This window comes from Eschrichtius robustus, chromosome 20 (genome assembly GCF_028021215.1).
Source record: "Eschrichtius robustus isolate mEscRob2 chromosome 20, mEscRob2.pri, whole genome shotgun sequence".
Classification (NCBI taxonomy): domain Eukaryota; kingdom Metazoa; phylum Chordata; class Mammalia; order Artiodactyla; family Eschrichtiidae; genus Eschrichtius; species Eschrichtius robustus.
The window spans coordinates 51,586,875-51,602,117 of record NC_090843.1 but is presented as its reverse complement, the minus strand read 5'-3'; the positions used below and the strand labels follow the sequence as shown (position 1 = coordinate 51,602,117).

The window sequence follows — 15,243 nt, the reverse complement described above, 5'->3', positions numbered from 1 at the left end:
TTGGGTAGCCATCATAATCAGTTCTGGAAAACTGGAAGGTATTACAAATAAATGTAGTTGACTATACATATATTTTTTAAAATGTAAAATAATTCGTAATAAAGTCAAGAGACAATGAAAAAAAAGTTGATGGAGAACTTTTTTATGACTGATCAAATTGATAATTGCCTAACCCCACTGATCAATATTCATATCACTTAAAAGGGGGACAGCTAGACATTATGTATCTCTTGACGTGATGCAAAAGGAAGTACACAGTAACCCTCATGAAAATTCCTTGCAAAAATTAAAAACTGAAACTAAATACAATCATGCCTCTGTATCTAATTACCAGTTTATATAGGAAATATGAAGTAAAAAAGAGAATACATTAAATGACACCATGAGGACACAATCAGCCAAATCCAGATTTTGAGAATTCCTACAGAACAAATGATCCAATCCAAATGGGGGAAAAAAAAAAGTGTAGGGGAGAGGGGCCTATTATAGACTAATTAACTTAAAAGACAATTAACCAAAGCAATGTCTGGACCTTGTTTGGGCCCCAATCCAAATAAGCCAACTTAAAGAAGACATTTCTGAGATAAAAGGAGAAATTTAGGCATGGACTGAGTATGAGGTAATACTTAAATTTTATTACCAATTTTGTTAAATATTATGATGGACTTATGATTATATTAAAGTAAAAATGTCCTTATCTATATTTAGGATTGAAATGATGCTATGCTAGAATTTGCTTTAAAATATCCCAGACAGGAGGCAGAGGCAAGGCGCCGAAGGAAAGATGGAAGACTACCAGGCTACCAAAGAGACTGCTTTTGTTGTTGATGAAGTGAGCAACATTGTAAAAGAGGCCATAGAAAGAGCCATCGGTGGCAATGCCTATCAGCACAGCGAAGTGAATCAGTGGACCACAAATGTAGTGGAGCAAACCCTAAGCCAACTCACCAAGCTGGGGAAACCATTTAAATACATTGTGACCCGTGTAATCATGCAGAAGAACAGAGTGGGATTACACACGGCAAGTTCCTGCTTCTGGGACAGCTCTACTGATGGGAGCTGCACTGTGCGATGGGAGAACAAGACCATGTACTACATTGTCAGCGCCTTCGGACTGTCCATTTGACCATCTCATCCAGACTGTGATTTTCTCCTTTTGTTCCAACGTTTCTCTACCATCTTCTAACCACCAGCCGTCTAGTCAGTGATCACCTGTCTCACTCTCTTTAAGTGTGTTTTTGTGGCACTCTCAAAATGTAGAGAAAAAAACAAATAACCACACTGTTCTGTGACCTGCACACCCTAAGTCAGAGGAATCATCACTGAAGGTAGTCAGGGGCCTGTCCTGACACTTGTCTTAACTTTGAATGTTTCTTTTCAAAGGTGCTAAAAGCCGAAATCTGCTAAGTGTGAAACTTTCTCTACTCTCTGAAATGACTGAAATACACTAATTTTCCATACTTTGTACTTTTGTTAGAATAATACATTATTCCAATTAAAAAAAAAAAAATAGGGCTTCCCTGGTGGCGCAGTGGTTGGGAATCCGCCTGCCAATGCAGGGGACACGGGTTCGTGCCCCGGTCCGGGAAGATCCCACATGCTGCAGAGCGGCTAGGCCTGTGAGCCACAACTACTGAGCCTGCGCGTCTGGAGCCTGTGCTCCGCAACGGGAGAGGCCGCGACAATGAGAGGCCCGCGCACCGCGATGAAGAGTGGCCCCCGCTCGCCGCAACTGGAGAAAGCCCTTGCACAGAAACGAGGACCCAACACAGCCAAAAATAAATAAATAAATAAATAAATTTATTTAAAAAAAAAAAAAAAATCCCAGTCTTTCCCCCAAGAGTGTGTGTGTGTGTGTGTGTGTGTGTGTGTGTATGTAGCGGGGGGAATAGATAAGAAGCTGGGTGATGAGTACTTGGAATTTCATTGTACTAATTCTTCCTACTTTTGTATATGTTTGAAAATTTCCATGAAAAAAAGTTTTTAAAAGATAGGAAAAAAGAGAATTTGTAAAGGAGCATTAAATAATCATGTTTCAAGATATTTGAGAACTTAAGCCAATAGTCATATATATATATATATTGCTATCTGTAGAAATCTAGCTCAATAAATGTTTCCTTTCTATGTGTCATTTTTAAGTGCCCTTAAAAAAAACACAGTTTAGCATGGGAAACACATGCAAATAAAAATTACAATAGAGGTACTGGCACAAAAACAGAAATATAGATCAATGGAACAGGATAGAAAGCCCAGAGATAAACCCACACACATATGGTCACCTTATCTTCGATAAAGGAGGCAAGCATATACAGTGGAGAAAAGACAGCCTCTTCAATAAGTGGTGCTGGGAAAATTGGACAGGTACATGTAAAAGTATGAAATTAGAACACTCCCTGACACTATACACAAAAATAAACTCAAAATGGATTAAAGACCTAAGTGTAAGGCCAGACACTATCAAACTCTTAGAGGAAAACATAGGCAGAACACTCTATGACATAAATCACAGGAAGATCCTTTTTGACCCAGCCCCTAGAGAAATGGAAATAAAAACACAAATAAACAAATGGGACCTAATGAAACTTAAAAGCTTTTGCACAGCAAAGGAAACCATAAACAAGACCAAAAGACAACCCTCAGAATGGGAGAAAATATTTGCAAATGAAGCAACTGACAAAGGATTAATCTCCAAGATTTACCAGCAGCTCATGCAGCTCAATAACAAAAAAACAAACAACCCAATCCAAAAATGGGCAGAAGACCTAAATAGACATTTCTCCAAAGAAGATATACAGATGGCCAACAGACACATGAAAGAATGCTCAACACCATTAATCATTAGAGAAATGCAAATCAAAACTACAATGAGGTATCATCTCACACCGGTCAGAATGGCCATCATCAAAAAATCTAGAAACAATAAATGCTGGAGAGGGTGTGGAGAAAAGGGAACACTCTTGCACTGTTGGTGGGAATGTAAATTGATACAGCCACTATGGAGAACAGTATGGAGGTTCCTTAAAAAACTAAAAATAGAACTACCATATGACCCAGCAATCCCACTACTGGGCATATACCCTGAGAAAACCATAATTCAAAAAGAGTCATGTACCAAAATGTTCATTGCAGCTCTATTTACAATAGCCAGGACATGGAAGCAACCTAAGTGTCCATCATCGGATGAATGGATAAAGAAGATGTGGCACATATATACAATGGAATATTACTCAGCCATAAAAAGAAATGAAATGGAGGTATTTGTAATGAGGTGGATGGAGTTAGAGTCTGTCATACAGAGTGAAGTAAGTCAGAAAGAGAAAAACAAATACAGTATGCTAACACATATATATGGAATCTAAGGAAAAAAAAAAAAAAAAGGTCATGAAGAACCTAGTGGCAAGATGGGAATAAAGACACAGACCTACTAGAGAATGGACTTGAGGATATGGGGAGGGGGAGGGGTGAGATGTGACAGGGTGAGAGAGTGTCATGGACATATATACACTACCAAATGTAAAATAGCTAGCTAGTGGGAAGCAGCCGCATAGCACAGGGAGATCAGCTCCGTGCTTTGTGACCACCTAGAGGGGTGGGATAGGGAGGGTGGGAGGGAGGGAGATGCAAGAGGGAAGAGATATGGGAACATATGTATATGTATAACTGATACACTTTGTTATAAAGCAGAAACTAACACACCATTGTAAAGCAATTATACTCCAATAAAGATGTTTAAAAAAAAAATTTTTTTAAAAATTACAATAGAATATGATAAGATGTAATAATAGATTTATAAAGTATAGCAGAAATACTAAGGGACGGAGTGATTCACGCTACAGGAGAAGGAGACTAGGGCAAAGAAGTCTTCTTAGAGGAGGTGGCAGAGACTGGATTCTGAAGGAAGAATACAAGTTTACCAGGAAGACAAGCGGAGGGGAAAATATTTTCAGCAGAGAGAACATGTGCAAAGACATGGACAAATGGTAAAAATAAGAAGTGTTCGGAGAATTACAGATCGGCCAGATGGACTCCAGTGAGAAGAGTGTGAAAATTATCGAAAGTTCTAAATACTAGTGTTACAAAGATTTAGAGAGGGCCATTCATTTGAAGATTGAAGGAGAACTTAGATTAAACATGAATGCTTCCTGTGAGGGAAAGACATCAAATTGTTAACTGTGGTGACTTCTGAGTGGAAGGATTAAGGACATTTCTGTTTCTCTATATTTGCCAGGTTTTAAAAAATGATTGTGTATTTATAAAATAATTTTCCCACTCTTTTAATATCTATATATAAAATACCCAATTCTTTGGAATTAAACTTATTTATCTCTAAGGATTCAGAGAACTTCAAAATTTTAAAGTATTTTATATGTAAAAAAATTTTAAATCCATTTACTTAAAAGCACTTATTTTAATTTGAAGGATCTAATAAATGATGGGAAAGCACTTAGCATGTAACTGATCTGAATTCCTTGCATATAATCTGAAGGAAACTCATGATAAAAATATTAAACACATTAATGCTTATGAACCTTTTATCCAGTAAGTATTGCTTCAATTTTGTTTGCTCATTAGTTTTGCCATTCAAGAAACTCAGAACATTTTTCAATTAAACAAAAATAAAACCTAAGATTTGTGATAGGTTACATTAATCCCCATTTCTTTTAAAACATGTTATTTATTACTGCAAATTAAAAAGGTGGTTTCACTGGGTAGATAAAAGTTACCATACTTAAGACTTTTGAGAGGCTCTCCCAACCTATCTTCTTTGAAATCAAATGATATTTTTGTGTGAATATTTTCAGTTCCACAAAGAAAGATCCTGTAAGATGTTCCAGTCGTCAATTCTCACTTAAAAACTACCAACCATGTTTGTTGATACTAAGTGAAATACTGAAAGAAAATTAATTGAAATGATAAAACTAAAAAATGAAAACATTTATACTTTTGGAAATACTGCCACTTTTCATGCACATATAAAATTCACACGGAATCAACTAGGCGCCAATAAAAAACAAAAAATTTTAAAAATTCATAGGGAATTTAACATTTATAGTTATGTTGTCATTTTGCTGAAAATATTAATGTAAATGAAATATGAGAAAAGTCATAAAAGGACCTTATGTGAGTCAAGTGAGGCTTACTTTTACTTTGTTGGTGCCTCAACCTACAGGAACAACTCTTGGTTCATTTCGAGATTAATGCAAACTTCAAAGAGAACTATTCATCATGAAACAAGTAATATTCACTCTGGTTCCACCTCTATTTATTCTCAGATTACTGTTTCTCATCTGTACAACCAGTAAGTGCCAAGTGCAGAAAATACAGCAGTTAAGATTTTTCAAAGTTTCTGTAGAGAGGATACCTGGGGTTTGGTAGCTGCCAACTGACCCCAAACTGCTTTACATGCACGTCACTTGAAATGTAAATATTAGCCCTAGTAGCAACTCAAAGCACTATAGATTCATCACCCTACTGTTCCTTTATTATTTGTCATACCAAATAATCTTATGTATTTTCCCTTATCAAAGTAACATAAACCGCATTTAAAAAGTAAAATAGAGGGAATTCCCTGGCGGTTCACTGGTTAGGACTCTGTGCTTCCACTGCAGGGGGCACAGGTTTGTCCCTGGTCAGGGAACTAAGATCCTGCATGCCGCGTGGTATAGTCCCCCCCAAAAAGTAAAACAGAAAAACAAACCATTCTATCATGTTAATATAGCCACTACTAGCATTACTTCAATTCACTTTAAGTGTGATTGGTCTTTATTTTATTCAACACATCATAAGCATTTTTCTATATTAATACTGTCTCTGTAGCCATCATTTAAATGGTTGAATAAGATTTTATTAAGTGGCTTGGCCATAATTACTTAATTATATCTCTATCTTAGACGGTTATGTATTTTAAACCATTATAAACTATGCTCTAATTACCATATTTAGCATCTTGTTTTTCCTATATTTGGATTTCCTTAGAATAAATTCTCAAACACTTAACATTTCCAAAGTACAATATATACTTCCAGAGGGAAGAGATATGGGGACATATGTATATGTATAACTGATTCACTTTGTTATAAAGCAGAAACTAACACACCATTGTAAAGCAATTATACTCCAATAAAGATGTTAAATATATATATATATATACACTTCCAAATTGCTTTGCAAAATGCATTAACAATATATGAGAGTGCCACTGCACCTTCACCAATGTGTATCAGTTTTATGCCCATATTTTACTAGGCTCTGTAGAACATACAGGCTTGGTTCATATAGTGAAATAAGATTGTACCTAAGACACTAATCAGCACTAACTCCGAACCACTAGGTGGAGCTAAAAATACAAATACACAGTCCTATCCCAGTATCCTTGGGGGAAGGGTTCCAGGACCGTTCCTCAGATACCAAAATCTGAGGATGCTCAAGTCCCTTATCTAAAATAGTGTAGTATTTGCATATAAGCCACACAGATACTCTCATACTTTAAATCACCTCTAGATTACTTACAATACTCTATACAATGTAAATGCTCTGTAACTAGTTGCTGGGGGCGTGTGGCAAATGGCAGTTTTGCTTTTTGGAACTTTCTGGAATTTTCTTTCCCCCGAATACTTTCAATCAGAGGTTAGTTGAATCCACGGATGCAGAACCCACAGGTATGAGAGGGCTGACTGTAAATAGTACTAATATTTCTCTCACAACACTATAGGGAGTTTTCATTTTAGTGTTAATTTTTTGAAGCATAAGAGACAGACTTTAGGTTGAATTTTAATACGCAAGTTGGAATCAGACAGATTTATGAAATCTGTACAAGGGACAAACTAGATTTTTCTCAAAATTTATATGTGTTTATATCTTTCCCATCTTGAATGAGAAACGTAAGTGAGATAATTTTTAGAGGCAAGTACCTCTTGAAGAAGCCAGTAATGAGAGCTATGCCAGAAAAAGAGTAACATCTTATTTAGGTGGGTTTTTTAAGAATGTATTTTTTAATTTAATAAGGCATTCTATTTTTATCACAAGAACTGCAGGAAACAGAGGAAAATCTATGGAGCAATGGTCTAGAAACCATGACAACTTTTATTAAGTTAGCCAAGTACTAACATACAAAGGATCAATGGAGCTAAGACTATCACCTGTTGGGAACTTATGGCTCAGGAATTCTGGAACATAGCTCTGAATCCTAGATACAATTATATTCTACTACTTCTCATGGCAAAACTTTCCTCTTTATCTTTCAAAATCTAAAAATCTTCTGTCCATCAGTCTTTCCCCAAAATACACACACACACACACACACACACACACACACACACACACACAGCTATAATACCTTAAGGGATGGAAAGGAAATGAATCTGGGGATTTTAGTTCTATTCTCTAATATATCTGACAAAGAATAAGTGAAAAAAAGAGAGAAAGAAAGAAAAAAAGATACATCTAGAAGTAACATTTTCAGCTTGTGTAGAACTGGCTTTACCTTCTGTCCCCTAGTACTCTTCCACCAATCTGTATAGTTCCAGGCCCAGGACAGAAGAGTAAAGTATATATTCCAGATCTTTTGCCCCTGCCTCTCTCAGGCAATTACTAAAGTTCTTTTTCTTCACTATCCAAGTTTTTCTCCAATCTCTTTAGGTAGAGCTAGGTACACAAAAAAAGTGAGGAACATGGAGCCAGAGCTACTCTCTCACAATTCAACTGTCTTCACATAACACCATATCCTTCCTCTAGCAATTACTACTTAACTATATTCCTCTGATGTTTAGAATTCATTAATTATAAGGTTCATTACTAAAATAATAATTTTAAAGAAAAACCCTACCAAAACTAGAATTAAGGAAATATGGTATGGTGACAACAATCTAACGCCACCTCTGTTAATATGAAAATGTATTTATAAAATGTTTCTGATGAAGGCAAATACTAGCACAATTAACTTCCTTCTATTATCTATACCTTTTGTTCTAAGAGCGCCCTGCGGAGGGAGACCCTCTGTTCAAGTTCCCGAAGCTCTCGATCATGTTGTGCCTCAGCTTGCATCTTGATTTTGCTCTGATATGCATTTAACAGCTCCAGTTCCTGCTGCAGCTGCATCTTTAAAACCTGGCACTCTGCTTCCTGTGCTTCATCCAAACGCAGCTGAAAGAGAGGGAAAAACCCAGATATATCCTACTGTGAGCTATTTATCCATGACCTATGGAAAGGAGGTGTGAGAAAAGACAGACAACTCTTTTGTAGGATACACAATTGTTCTCTCTTGTATCTTGGAGTAAACGTCTCTGAAAAAGGAAGGCACAATAACCAGTGATGGTAATATGAAGATAAAAGCTATCATAATCTATTAGGAGGATGCCTGAATAATCATATTTTTCTTAAGAAAAATCTAGAATCTGACTAGGTGATGTAAGACTCTAAATCTCTTCTCTGCAATGGAAATAACTACAGAACAGGGACCAGCAAACTATAGCCTCCAGACCAAATGTGGACAGCTGCCTGTTTTAATTAATTAATTTGATAGTCCACTAGTTAAGAATGGCTTTTACATTTTAAATGGCTATATAAGTACCCACATAATTATCCTCAATTTTGTACCACGGACTACAAAACCTAAAATATTTACTAGCTGGCCCTTTAAGAAAAAGTTTGCAAAACTTATATAGAAAATATTTTGTATTTGCCTTCACTAAAATGTGACCATTTGGATTCCCAATACAGTACTACTTTTTGCTCACTGCTTAACAAAGCTGCTGCTCTAATCCTCCTATACCGTTGGGATATGTGCTGAACGCCTGAGAGGCACTGGCAGAGCGCCTATTTAGAACCTCATGACTAAATGTATCGATGAGAATTCTATATAAATCATGCCTACCTCCAAGCAATGCAGAGAACAGGAAAAATATAGATAACCACCACTATTTCTCAGGCTGTAGGAGAGCTATCACTTCCAACCAGTATTTTAATTGCTGGGATTTCATTCAGGTGGTGGGATGAAAGGGGCACTGAATTTGTTTTGCTTAAATAAAACGAACTCACAGCTTGGGTGGACAGCATTTCATTAATGCTGTGGTCATACTGTTCAGCCAAGATGGCTAACTTCCGGGTCTGCTCCTCCTTGAGCCGTTTCAGAACAGCTTTGTGCTCACTCTTTGGTGTAGTCTCCAGTAGGTGATTTCTTAATGCTTTGTACTGTCTGGTTTGGATTTTGCAGGTGTCCTGAAACTGCTTTTTTATTTGGAGTTCTTTAGACTGGGAAGGAAAAAAAAGATGTATATAATTTTTAACATATGGCATTTGTTATACCTTATGCTTATATGAAAATAAAGGCTACTAGGAGACAAGGAGATGAAAAACAAAAAGGTCAGACCATAAGGTTGCAGGTATAGTACTTTTCCACTTGGTTATTAGGTCAAACCATTACGTTCTATGGATTTTTGTAACAAAAGCTCTAATTTAAAACATTAGAATATCAAAAACCTTACTTTTTTCATAGGACTTAAGGTAATACTCATTATTTTACTAGTACATTTAGTTACAAGTAAGTTTTTTTTTTATAGATTTTTTTGATGTGGACCATTTTTAAAGTCTTTATTGAATTTGTTACAATATTGCTTCCGTTTTATGTTTTGGTATTTTGGCTGTGAGGCATGTGGGATCTTAGCTCCCGACCAGGGTCTGAACCTGCACCCCCTGCATTGGAAGGCAAAGTCTTAACCACTGGACCGCCATGGAAGTCCCAGTGGCACCACTCTTAAATACTGTCCTTGGTTAACAAAATTCTTCCAAGTTAGCCAGGAATGGGACAATGACATTTAGACATTCTCTTCTACCTCTGTATAACAGTCTCTATTCTTTTGAAAGTTTTTATTTTTAAAATATTGTGCCAAGAAAACTGTAATCATTCCACATCACTAGCCTAATGAGGGAAAAAAAAAAGCTCCTTGTAATACTTGTACCAAGAATAAACTATATCCCTCAATGTCTGACTCAAGTGAAAGCAAGATGAATGTAAGTTACAGTTGTTTCTACTCATTTAACACTGACAAAACATCATCCGGATGCCAGACGAAGAAACAACAGAGCAGGCGTATATCCAACCCATTCCATAGACACAGTACCCCAAACCCCCCACCCCAAATCCTAGTCAAATTACGTAAGTGCTAAAACTGAAGTCCCCCTACCTCCCTTTAAAGTCCTGGAAAAAGTTGGAAGAGGCAACCATTACTTAGGTAAATAAAAATGGGGTAACTTGGTATTAAAATCAAGTCAGTTTTGTTCAAATTGAGTAAGTAATAGAAATACGTAACTAAGAGGAACATGATGGTTTTCTTCCCTAGTAAAGTAACAGAACAATCTCTTTTATGGAAAATCTTGAGCTCATCTGTCAACAGAAGGAGAAATTCTATTCTAAATCTGACTATAATTGTGAAACATTATTTTTTGCCTCACTTTTTGTATAGTATCTGTGAAGATTACACTAGTATTTACAAGCTTTCAAACTGAAAAGGCAACAACAAAAAACAGAAAGGAATGGTTAAACATCAAACAACTCTATGCCAAGCCCTACAGAAATGCAGTCATATCAAATTTATGGTATGACGATAGAAAACTAACAAGCTTTCAGTTTGGTTTACTCTGGGTGCTGCTGACTTTAAAACAGTCATTAATTTCACAGACATGTTATTTAACTAATCTTTTGGTGGGAAATTATCTATTCTATAGCTGAAAGAGTATATACCTCTCCCCTACAGAGACAAAATAAATTTGAAAAATCATTATGAATTCCAATTTTCTAAGCAATGACTAATGAAGATTATGTGAGTAGTCAACATAAGTTACTCTGTAAATGATGTTAATCAGCTGTTCGGAAAACAAAGTGAAATTTTACTCAGGTTCACAAGGAAAGGGTAAAAACAACTTTGCTTCTATACTTTTGCTAAAGACAGCTTGTTTGAATGGAGTTGAGTGGGAATCAAGAGATACCATTGGGTGTGGTGTAGCTTCTAGATTTTGACACAGATTACCCCTGTGAATGAATTTCACTTCACTCCAGGACAGTTATTCAGATAAGGGGGTAGGGTTTTAAAAGAAAATACTGTGGGACCTGGGCCTTACTGGATGTAAATAAAAGTTTAAAATGAGAAATCATGTACAGATTATTTGAGGTACTACTATTGATGAGTCTATATCGTGACTGGTTTTTGTTTTTATTAAGATACGTATGATTACGCTCTTTCAAATATTTATTACAAGTTATAAAATTGAAAATTTTCTTTGAATTGTTAACTCTGGTTAAATTTGGTGGCAGGGGCTGGACAAGGTGGCCAGAGGGACAAAGAGAGATGGAAACCTTTACCTTTATAATACTTTGGTGTCTTTTGAATTTCATACCATGTGAATGAATTCCTCTATGCAAAGAAAATACAAGACTTAAAGTTCTTTGGTATTATATATATCACCAACACTTGTCTTTCCTTATTTGTTTGGGGGAGGGCATATAACAACTTGCTCCACTCTGACATGCTAATTATAAAATACATACCCCAACTACCACGCCATGGTCTCACCTACACTACCAAACACATAAAGAAAATAAGCAGAATGGGAGTAACACTGTGGTGATTCCACTATTCCTCTTAAGATAAGCACAGACGATGAAGGGAGAGGGGGTAAAAAGGCATTTTTTTTCATTCACTGGCTTCTGTACTGACTAGGAACTTACTGTCTTTTTTGGATACAAATCACACTAAGAGCAAATAAGATTCCCAAACTGTATTACTTGGAACAATAAAGAGAAGCCAACAGGTTAGTTAGCATGTTGACATGTAGACTGTAATGTCAGCATTGGACACTTGGGTACATTAAAATAAGAATTTTGATTCTTATTTATGCATTTCCCACAGTTAAAATTTTTTCCATACTCTACTGAGAAATACATGAGCAAAAGTCTGTAGCTACAGACACTCCATGTTAAAACTAATTAAACATGCTTAAAATGAAAAGAAAAAAGTTTATTCAATTTCTTTATGACAGACTTCTGTCTTAGACTTTTATTGCTTATATGGATGCCTTTTATCCCTCTTCCTCTTTGTCAAGAAGCTTAGGCTAAAGGTACCTTCAGACTCTTAGGCTGTTGTCGAACCTCCATGACATGCTTTCGCCTTAGTTCTCGTTCTCTTCGTTTATTATATTCCAGCTGGTTAGTGAGCTCAGTTTGATGCTGCAATCTGATCAACTCACAGCGCATCTTCTGAATTGTGTTGAGGTGGCGGAACTCCAGTTCTTGCATGGACTCATGCTGTCGCAGCAGCATGGCGTGCTCTAAGTCCTTTTGAGTCTGTCTTTTATTTAACTCCTAATCCATAACACAAAAGACAAAGGTATAATTTATTGCTGTACAATGCCAGGAAAAAAAGTCCTAAGAAATAGATTAACCAGGAAGTAGATGTAATCCTCAGATTCAATAATGACTGCATAGTAAATATTAGATTTTATGACCTTTACTGCAGTAAATGGGCAATTAGTAGCACCAATTTCCTTATTCTATTCATTTACTATTCATTAATACTATTTTATGCAATAAGCTTAAGACATATCAAATCTATCTCAGTAAGGCTCAATGTCCTTCCTTCTTTCTTTTCTTTCTTTATTGTTTCCCAATTTTATATTTGAAGAGAACTCCTAAGCCATTCTTTGAATTTCTTCAGAGTATCCTATTCAATTCTATTATAGGCAGTATACCCAGCACAGTATAGTGGATAAGAACATGGATCTGCCTCTGCTACCTATGAGCCCTAAGTCCTTGGGTTAATTGTTTAAACTCTCTGTGCTTCAGTTTCATCACTTTTCAAATGAAGATAATAATATAGCTATTTCACAGATTTAATGTGAGGATGAAGTGAGTTCATAAATGGAAAGTTCTCAGAACAATACCTCGCACATGCTGCTCAATAAATGTTCTAATTCTTTTTTTTTTTAGATTAAAAACAAGTGTAACACACACACACACACACAGAAGTCAAACCTACCCCCTTTGCCCCTGCAAACCCTTTCTCCAGAGGCCAACAGTTTGGTGCAAATGCTTCCCAACCTTCCCCATGCTTATCGTGAAACATCTATTACACAAAAACATACAGTTTTAAAAACTGAATAACATACATTGTAGGCATGTAATGTGCTTTCTTCACCTAACAATATAATGGATATATACCCAGATCAGATCAGTATATACGGATCTTTTTTTTTTTCAAGTTTCATAGTAAGCTTCTGCTTTGGAATACCATAATTTTCCATTTTTTGCTTGATAAAGAAATTTTCATTAAATGTTTATGCATGATGCATCATATAATCATGTTATCATTTCTTTAGGATAGAGTTCTAGAAGTGGATTTGATAGATAAAAGCATATCTATCAATATATCAGTATCAATTTATATTCTTACCAACACTGCACATTTCCCAATGCCACTACTAGGATTCAATGTTGCTAGTCTTTTAAACTGTTCTTATTTAATTGATGCAACTGTTTTAATTTGAATTTCTTTAATTATTAGTGAATTTGAACAATTATGCTATACTTGAAGTTTATTTTAAGCCACTCTTGGAAATAAATTAATCTGCGCTCACAGGTATCACTGATAGTGAGAATATTTGTTTTCACTGGCATAAGAGTTTCTACATTTGCCCAATTAATAATTACATGATTATAAAAAATGTGTTAAATGATAACACATACTTCATGGCACCCATTTCAGTTCAAAAGGTATAAAGTATCCAATAATTTTATGGTATTTAAAAATGAACACCCCTCTCATTCATAGATTTAATATGTATTTAATAAATATTTATTGAATACCTACTATGGGCCAGACACTAGGGGGATATAAAGACCTGAACAAAACCAGTGACTTCATAAAATTTCCATTCTAGGCAGGACGAGAAACTTCCCCCCAAAAAGTGTGTACGTGTAAGAGAGAGAAGTGAGAGAAGAACATTTAAAGAAGAAGAAGGATTTGAACATTAGGGAAGGCATTTCTGAGGAGGTGGTATCTGAGGAGAGACATGAAGGGAGGAAGCAAGCCATGTAGATAATCTAGGGAAGAAGAATTCAGGCTGAGGGAGGTACAAGTGCAAAGACCCTGAGTCTGGGAAGTGACAAACATACTTTCAGGAAATATTCTTGTTTCAAACGTACCTCCCTGACAAGATCCTGTTCTAAGTTATGGCGCCCAAGTAACATTCTTCTCTTGAAGCGACGGCATTCCAGCTCTAGGTATTGTCTCTGACGCCGTAGAAGATTAGCCTCTTCTTCTGCTTGGAAATGCTGTATATTCTCCTTCTGCTTTGAAAGCCACTCCTGTTTTTCTTTTTTGGGGGTGCTCTGATTTTCATTCAGCTCCTGGCAACATAAAAAAACAACTCAGTTCAAAATACATAAAAATTAATTGCATGAATATATCATCTGGTATTTGGTACATTTAAATAAAAGTACTTAATCTGTGTCCTTTCCAATGCTCAAGGCAGGGCAATGACCTTAAGGAGGAAGGTAATATTTTCCTTTTCTTGAGTTAACTGGTGAAGTAGGACAGGAAAAGAGAAACGTATGCTAGAAAACATGCATACCTTTTAGCTTTACACAGCTACATTTATGATGGTTCCTAGCTTTAAAAGCACACAATAGTGGTAAATGAAGTAAAACACATCATTCTTTAAGTGCTTCCCAAGAAGAGACATAAGGCAGTGCTTTCAGGTAAAAATCATTTATATGAATTAATATTAGGGCAAAAATACATCTAATGTGTCACTTCTTGGTTTCTGACATTCTAAATATTAAATTTTTGGCAAAATTATGGATAGACTCAGTATAAAAGAATTAGAAATTAAATGGAAAATCAAGAAAACCATGGGAGAATAGAAACCCTCTTTATGAATGGTATTTAACTAAACAAATCAAAATCAGTGCTTTTCTATAGCATTTAAAATACTACCTTCCACAGTCCTGTGGACACAGGATGGGGGGGAAGGGGAGAGTAGGAAGAACTGGGATATTAGGATTGACATATATACACTACCATGCGTAAAATAGACAGCTAGTGGGAACATGCTATAAAGCACAGGAAACTCAGCTCAGTGCTCTGTGAAAACCTAGATGGGGGAGATGGGGGGTGCTGAGATGGTGGGGTGGGGGTGGGAGGGAGTTCCAAGAGGGAGGGGATGTAGGTATACATATAACTGATTCACTTC

At 36.1% G+C, this 15,243-nt stretch overlaps 1 protein-coding gene and 1 pseudogene across 4 annotated transcripts in view; one reads left to right on the top strand and one right to left on the bottom strand.

The window, feature by feature from the left end:
* TAOK1 (TAO kinase 1) overlaps positions 1 to 15,243 on the bottom strand; it is a 166,159-nt gene that overhangs the window by 14,888 nt on the left and 136,028 nt on the right. For all 4 annotated transcript variants that reach the window (XM_068531225.1, XM_068531223.1, XM_068531222.1 and 1 more), the window contains 4 exons: positions 14,195 to 14,398; positions 12,116 to 12,355; positions 9,037 to 9,249; positions 7,960 to 8,142 (listed from right to left, as the gene is read on the bottom strand). In XM_068531225.1, coding sequence (XP_068387326.1) covers positions 7,960 to 8,142; positions 9,037 to 9,249; positions 12,116 to 12,355; positions 14,195 to 14,398 — 840 coding nt within the window. The remainder of the gene's footprint in view (positions 1 to 7,959; positions 8,143 to 9,036; positions 9,250 to 12,115; positions 12,356 to 14,194; positions 14,399 to 15,243) is intronic.
* On the top strand, positions 762 to 1,137 carry LOC137755125 (dynein light chain Tctex-type 1 pseudogene; annotated as a pseudogene).